Consider the following 7,474-nt stretch of genomic DNA (forward strand, 5'->3'; position numbering starts at 1 on the left):
ATAGCACCACAACACGGTAGAAGAAGCGAGCGTATTTTTGGAATAGTAGCCGTCTCAGACTAGAATCAAAACAATATTAGGCTGTAAAATAGCGAATACACATTTCTAAGACCTGTAAAAAACAGGTACATTAAGGAAATAATCAGACGAGAAGGGATCTTAAGCCATGAACATTACCATAAGGTCTAACTATTTTTAATTAATAATAATAATAATAAAACATTTTATTTATTTGCCTCCTTTCATCATAAACATGCAGCTCAAAGTGAACCTTAAGCCATGAAAATACCATGAGGTCTAACTGTTTTGAAATAATAATAATAATACATTTTATTTATATAGCTCCTTTCAAGCCATACATACTGCTTAAAGAGGACCTTAAGCCATGAAAATACCATAAGGTCTAACTATATTGAAATAATAATAATACATTTTATTTTATATAGCACCTTTCATGACATAAATGCTGCTCAAAGACATAAATGCTGCTCAAAAAGTTTCACAGCAAAATCACAGAGAAAATATAGAATACAGAGTAAAAACAGTGGCATAAAATAAACCAGGGCATGAGAATAATGACTAAAACGATACATAACAGACAGCGAGCAAAATATTAAAGACATGAATAACAACATAGAGAATTAGAAGAGTAGTGCAGAAATATATCTACCATTAAGCACTGCCAGCAGCTTCTTCAGACGATTTTTGAGGACAGGTATTCTCTCCACATACTCTGGATCAGACATTGTTGGAGACTCTCTCTGCTCTGAATACATGCTAGAGGAAGCCTCTATTTATACGGTTTTAAAACAAACAGTACATATATAACACCGTTATGTAGCACCCCTGCAGATGGTTATTTTCTCACGTTAAATTAGGACACGGGCTTATGAAGGTACGTATAGAACAGTACATGTCATGAACCCTATGACACACACCCCAAAGCTGTGAGAACACGGTTCGGGGGGACAACACCATTTTTTGTATAATTATTAAGGATTCTTGTGAACCAGCTTCCTGTCTAGTATAGTAGCACGATAAAGAAAAACAAAACGTAGGCCATCATTACCTTAGAATAACCAGACCACTACATACATAACATTCATTTCACACCAGCTCAAATCATACAGAGGCCTCAGATAATCATTAACCCACCATGCAGGCCTGCCTGCCCATACCTACTACAGGTTAAAAATAGTCACACACAACCACCCCTGACTTAAAAGGAACACAGCGTACCATCCATTATTACATTTAATTATATATATTTTTATTATATATTATGTTTTATTAATTACGATTTATTCACACCGATAACTATCTAATATCAATTTGATATCTAACTTCGATTAAAATTACTGATAACGATCTAATATCAATTTGATATCTAACTTCGATTAAAATTACTGATAACGATCTAATATCAATTTGATATCGTTTGATATGTCAAATCAATCAAAAAAGTTTGACGAGCGATTAAAAAGTGACAGAAGGCATATACTTATCTCTCTCTCACATTTTCACGATTTTTCAAAAATAGCAGATCTACAAGCTCGTAGTGCGGCACTCGGTGCCGCGCTATGAGCTTGTAGATCTGCTATTTTTGAATAGCCCAAAGTGTAAAATAATGCTTTTTAGCTCAAATCTAAAAATGACACAGTTCCAGGTCTTAATGGGTTAATACAAATATTTTTTATACTTAGTTTCGGTTTCCTATAATAACCATGCCTGGGACTAACATATTGGTGTGTCAGTGTTCATCATCATCATCATCCTTGTTACCATGACTAATTTCTTCATCCCACTCGTGTGTTTGCTTTCATGCTCACAGCTATGTCTGAACGGATCTGGTATTGTCACATCGCATGGCTTTTTCGTTTGTGTGGTTTGACTTTTGATATGTTACACATGGTTTTGATTTGACTGTACGTGATAAACTCATAATAGAGGTGGTGGGTGTGGTGACGTGTGTCTGGCTGTCTGCCCTCCTAACATGGGTTGTGTGTGTGTGTTTGTCTGGTGTAGGAAGCGCGGTCCGCTGTGGAACCACGAGGACGTCTCTCCCAAGAACCCCAACATCAAGAGCGCCGATCAGCTCAGCGTCTTCCTCCGACATGTAGTGACTGTGTTTAAACAGTCACCGGCAGGTCAGTATTGTCTTATATGGTCTTGGTCTTGTCCGTAGCTAGTCTCGCAAACCGCAGGACCGACCTAGGCACCACATTTGTTGTGCACACTGTCATTAGGCTAATTCTTGTCCACATATGCTCTATACTTTTATAATGAAAGTGAAAGGGGCTCGGATTGTCCTAATTTGGGCACGGGTGACATCAGTTTAGTACCGAATTCTACGACTGCCTGTCTAAGAATAACTATTCAGATCATAGATTTCACTCTCTCCACTTTTTAAACATTCTCTCATTAGGCCAACTTCTATCTACCTAGCCAGTGAAATAATGGTGAAATTAAACTGTTAATCAGTTCACCAGTCACACTAACGGGTATGCTTCCTTCCCATCAGGCTTCCAGCTAGAGTCACTGCTGAGTGAAGTAGCCCTCCAGACAGCTCTGTCGTGCTCTTCTCGCCACTATGCCGGCCGCTCCTTCCAGATCTTCCGGGCTCTCAAGCAGCCCCTGACAGCCGCCACGCTGTCTGACGTCCTCTCACGCCTGGTGGAGACCGTAGGAGACCCCGGAGAGGAGGCCCAGGTAAGAAGAACATCACAACCAAAACGCTGCTCATGCTGAATGATTTATGTGTCTAAAATGAAATATTTCTGTTCAGAGAGCAAACAGGTGCCTCTCTGGCCTGGATGGAGAGTGAAGCAATGTATCTGTTGTGTTAGGAGCCTTGTGAGGGTCAGTGTGTGTGTGTGTGTGTGTGTGTGTGTGTGTGTGTGTGTGTGTGTGTGTGTGTGTGTGTTTGTATCTGATAGGATGACCTCTGCTCTTCTCTCTCTCCTCAGGGTTTTGTAATAGAACTGCTGTTGACCCTGGAGTCGGGCATCGACACACTGGCAGACACCGTCAAGAACTATGACCTCCTCACTGCCTTAGCACAGTAAGTCTGCTCAAAAGCCAGAGCTATATCCAATTCTCCAGTATGAGAGACATTTTAAACAAATGAAAAATGTTTTAAGCAGATACTAACTGGTAGCTGCAATCCAGAACTTATTTTGAAAAATAAAATGTTAGTTTAACCAATCTGTATGGGGGAGAGTGTGTTAATACATGTAACTAGTACACTGAAGGTGGTCTCCCTTGAGACATACAGACCCTGGTGTCAGTTAGGACACCTAACTAGTTGACAAGTAGCACCGCCTTAGGCACAATTTCTCCCCTGGCCAAGCAGGGATTGCCTCTTGTTTGAGCGTAAGGTTAGACATTAAGGTCTCTCATGCGGGAGAATCAAGGCTAGATAAAAGTTCAGGTTGCATTTTTCATTAAAAAAACTGCTTAAATGTTTATATTGCAGGACCCCTACCCACGATCACCTATTATTGGGAGCCAAGTTTGCAGCCAACAGGAAAAGCACGGGACAGATAAACCTGAGCAGCGGGGGTCTGTTCAACTATGCCCACTACGGCCACGGCCGCAGCAACTCGCTCCGCGCCAGCCTGATGGGCGAGCAGCGGAAGGCCGACCGGAGACGGAGCAACACCCTGGACATTGCCGACCGCCCGGGAGGCAGCCACGGCAACCTGGCGCGCACGCGGAGCCTCTCGTCGCTACGGGAGGGCGGGGGAGGGGGCGGAGGTCCGGGTAGGCCTTGTCATGATTGTTACATAACCGCCTGATTGCAATTATTATTTAGATCGCAATTGTTTTTGCGTTCCATTCTACTGTATAAATTCTTCTGTTGTAAAATGTTCATACAACTTCAAATATTTTCAAAAATAGTGGAAATAGCTGATTGACAAGCTCACAACGCATTGCAATGTGGTTTGAGCTTGTAGATCGGCAATTTCAACTACTATTAAAACATTTTGAAAAGTATGGCCTGTTTTGGCAATAGTACTTTATTCATTTGATTATTGGTAGCGGCCATTGTTAAGTTATTTCTTTGTATATTTAAGTTAATTATCTGCCCTGTGCAATTTTAGTTTTCAAAGCCTAAAAGGCAAACAGAAATGTATCGTTTATTGCAATTATTTGTGTGACAATAATTGTCAACTAAAATGCCATGATCGTGACTACCCTAGGTCCGGGCGGGGAGGCCACACCGCCCCCCGTGGACCCCTCCAACCTGATGGCCACGGTGTTCTGGATCGCCGCCTCGCTGCTGGAGTCGGACTACGAGTTCGAGTACCTGCTGGCGCTGCGGCTGCTCAACAAGCTGCTGGGCCAGCTGCCCCTGGAGAAGGCGGACAGCCGCGAGCGTCTGGAGCGCGTCCAGGCCAAGCTGAAGTGGTACAGCTTCCCCGGCCTGCTGCAGCTCTTCCTCAAGGGCTTCACCTCGGCCTCCACCCAGGAGCTCACCATCCACCTGCTCAGCAAGCTCATCAGCGTGTCCCGACACACGCTGGTGGACCCCTCGCAGTTGGCGGGTAAGAGACAGATTTTGGGGGGGTCCGAAGACCAATGTTTTGACCAATATTTCGCATTTTTATTTTGAAATCGATGTAAAAGTTTCTGTTTGAGAACATTTAACTTTTTGATAATTCAAAAAATTAAATAAAGTATATCATTGTTGTCGGGAGGAAACCTCTTCTCTCCAATATTTAGTTTTTTGTTTTGTGTTTTTTGGTAAATGAGAGCCCTATGTGATCATACTACAGCGTCACACAAAAGCATAAAAAATAGCAGATCTACAAGCTTTAAACGCGACACGCTTTGAGCTTGTCTATCTGCTGTCACCCGACAGAGACAACATCATGATTGCAGGCCTTTTGCTGCCTTATAGAGGCGACGGGGAAATAACACATTTTATGTAACAGATGTGTTGTAAAAGTGCGACATCTGGTGGCTGAACGTTTTGTCTGGTGTCCCTTTTAACGCCACGCATTCCTCAGGTTTCCCGCTCAACATCCTGTGCCTCCTGCCGCACCTCATCCAGCACTTTGACAGCCCCACCCCCTTCTGCAAGGAGACGGCCGACAAGATCGCCAAGGTGTGTGCCGAGGAGAAGTCGCCAACGCTGTCCAACCTGGCCCACATGATGAGCCTGTACAGCACGCACAGCTACTCGCGTGACTGCACCAACTGGATCAACGTGGTGTGTCGCTACGTGCACGACGCCTTCGCCGATATCACCTTCAACCTGGTCACTTACCTGGCTGAGGTAAGCGCCGCCCCCCCCCCACATCACACGACCGTCGGCATGTCTTAACCGCTTTCACGGCGTCCCTATTTTGGGCATGTCAGCGTAGGCAAACCTTTTCTAACATTTTCTAAAACAGAAGATCTACAAGCTAACGATGTGTCACTACACAAGTTGTAAATTTGTTGCTGTCGTTGTACGACAAAGTATGAAATAAGGCTTGAGTGGTTTAGAACAGTGGTTCCTAAACCTCCAAATGAATTATGTATTTCGCCGCGGACCTCCATCTGAAAAGATTTTGTGCCAGGAACCCCCAAACAAGATTTGTGTTGATAGAATGTTATTTGAAAAATATTCCAAATGTTTTGTATTTTCGCAATTTCTTTTCGCAATGCACATTTGCAAACACCTATGTCATATATTATCACAGATGCAATCTGTTCCTGTTTTTATAGATAACTAAATTATATGATCTACTATAGTCTATATCATGCAGAGATGTTGCTTGCCAAAAATGAAATGAATAAAGTGGGCATGAGTGAACTGCTGCGAGACGAATACCAAAACTCCCGCTAGCGGCTCGCCCCAAACAAAGTCGCCCGGGGAAAATCCGGCGGTATTCGCCTGGTGTTCCAGGCGAACATATCTGTAAACTATGCCTAAACCTAACCTTATTCCTAATCTTAACCTCAGTAAAACTATACCTAATCCTAAACCTATATCTACCCTTATCCTCAGTAGGCTAAAACAAATACAAGAATACAAGAACCGCTGGTCCGACTGAAAAATGGGGGCGAGGGTGTTTTGGGCCGAGTCTTAATTACCCTGCGGGCTGTGGTTTCCCTGCGCAACACCGTCGCACAGTATAAACAAATTAATATATATTTTGGGCTTTACATCGATTCTCATTCAACCTTGATATGCAAAAGTAGGTTTTGTTTTGTTTTGTTAACGTTAATTATATATGTCATGATGTGGCCTTGCGCGAGGTTGATTACTTGCCTTTATAGTTGCTTTCACCAACTTTCACCACTTTATCCATTGCAGACAGACAGTCACTGTGATTGCATAATATCCACGACCCACACGTGTTCGGAACGGGTCCCTTTATCGACAATTGGGTCCGGCTTGGTACAGGTTCTATCACCTCGGAAAATCCCGGTTCTGTTTATCAACATCCGAGCGAGCCAGAGCAACCCTACTCAGCGCTGATCAGGAGGAGACACAGCTGTGTCTCTCAGCTGTGCTCAAAAATAGCAGACATACAAGCTCACAATGCGACGCGTTGCGACGTGCTGTGAGCTTGTAGCTCTGATATTTTCAACGCGCGACACCATCGTACAACAAATAGTCTATTCTATAACTGCAGCGCACAGCAGCAACCGAGCAGGCTGTCGGAATTAAACCACAGTCAGATCATGATATAAACTTTAAATGATTATGATTGTAACGGTTGTGGCCAACTACTTTATGCAAATAATAATATTAATAATAGGCAAATGATATCATAGGTAAATGATAAAATAGCCTCATTTTCCCAACCGGCCACGGTGGCCGGTGGTGTTTATATTTACCGGCCAATTAAACATTTTACCGGTCAATGGCCGGTAAATACCGACATGAATGTCTGAGAAAAGGTGTCGTTTGGTCCACACCAGACATGTCTCTCACGGTTGTTTGTTTGTGTCTCTTCATGTAGTTCTCTCCGTAACATCGAGTGCTACTGTGAAGAGAAGGACACGTGGGAAACTGTGGGGCAGATCTCTGATGCTTACTGCCGTGTCAAATGTGTCTCTCTCAAGCTGAGGAGGGATTATAGTCAACCCATAGATGATGATGACTAGGGTTGGGGTCCAGAACCGGAGGGACCGGAATCTGTTCCATCACATTTGGAACCGATTTGTCACTCTGTCAGATGCTGGTATGTGGGCTTCATGTCTGCTATACAATTACAACACTAGTGGTTCTCAAACTTTTAATTTCAAGGACCACCATAACTCTTTGAGTGTAAGGTCCCATTTAGAACCTGACTGAATTTGTGTTAAAAAAAAGCTATATCATTTTGGCTTTCATTCAAATGTTTGATAAATATAGGAATTGTCAAAGGGAACCGTTAAGAGGGAATCCTTAACAAACCAGAATCGTTAAAATCCTAAAGGGTCCCGACCCTAAAGGTGACAGAATATAGATGGATTTATAATATAATGTAAACAA

At 43.0% G+C, this 7,474-nt stretch overlaps 1 protein-coding gene across 1 annotated transcript; it reads left to right on the forward strand.

The window, feature by feature from the left end:
• Positions 1-1,993: 1,993 nt before the first annotated feature.
• Positions 1,994-6,971, forward strand: LOC311060306 (protein furry homolog-like; the record flags this gene model as incomplete). Its single annotated transcript, XM_084078443.1, has 7 exons — positions 1,994-2,147; positions 2,522-2,709; positions 2,967-3,061; positions 3,476-3,762; positions 4,203-4,547; positions 5,013-5,281; positions 6,960-6,971. The coding sequence occupies 7 exons, from the start codon at positions 1,994-1,996 to the stop codon at positions 6,969-6,971; spliced, it is 1,350 nt and encodes a 449-aa protein (XP_083934569.1).
• Positions 6,972-7,474: the final 503 nt, after the last annotated feature.

Source organism: Gymnoscopelus microlampas (assembly GCF_963454915.1).
Source record: "Gymnoscopelus microlampas genome assembly, chromosome: 14".
NCBI classification, from domain to species: Eukaryota; Metazoa; Chordata; class Actinopteri; order Myctophiformes; family Myctophidae; genus Gymnoscopelus; species Gymnoscopelus microlampas.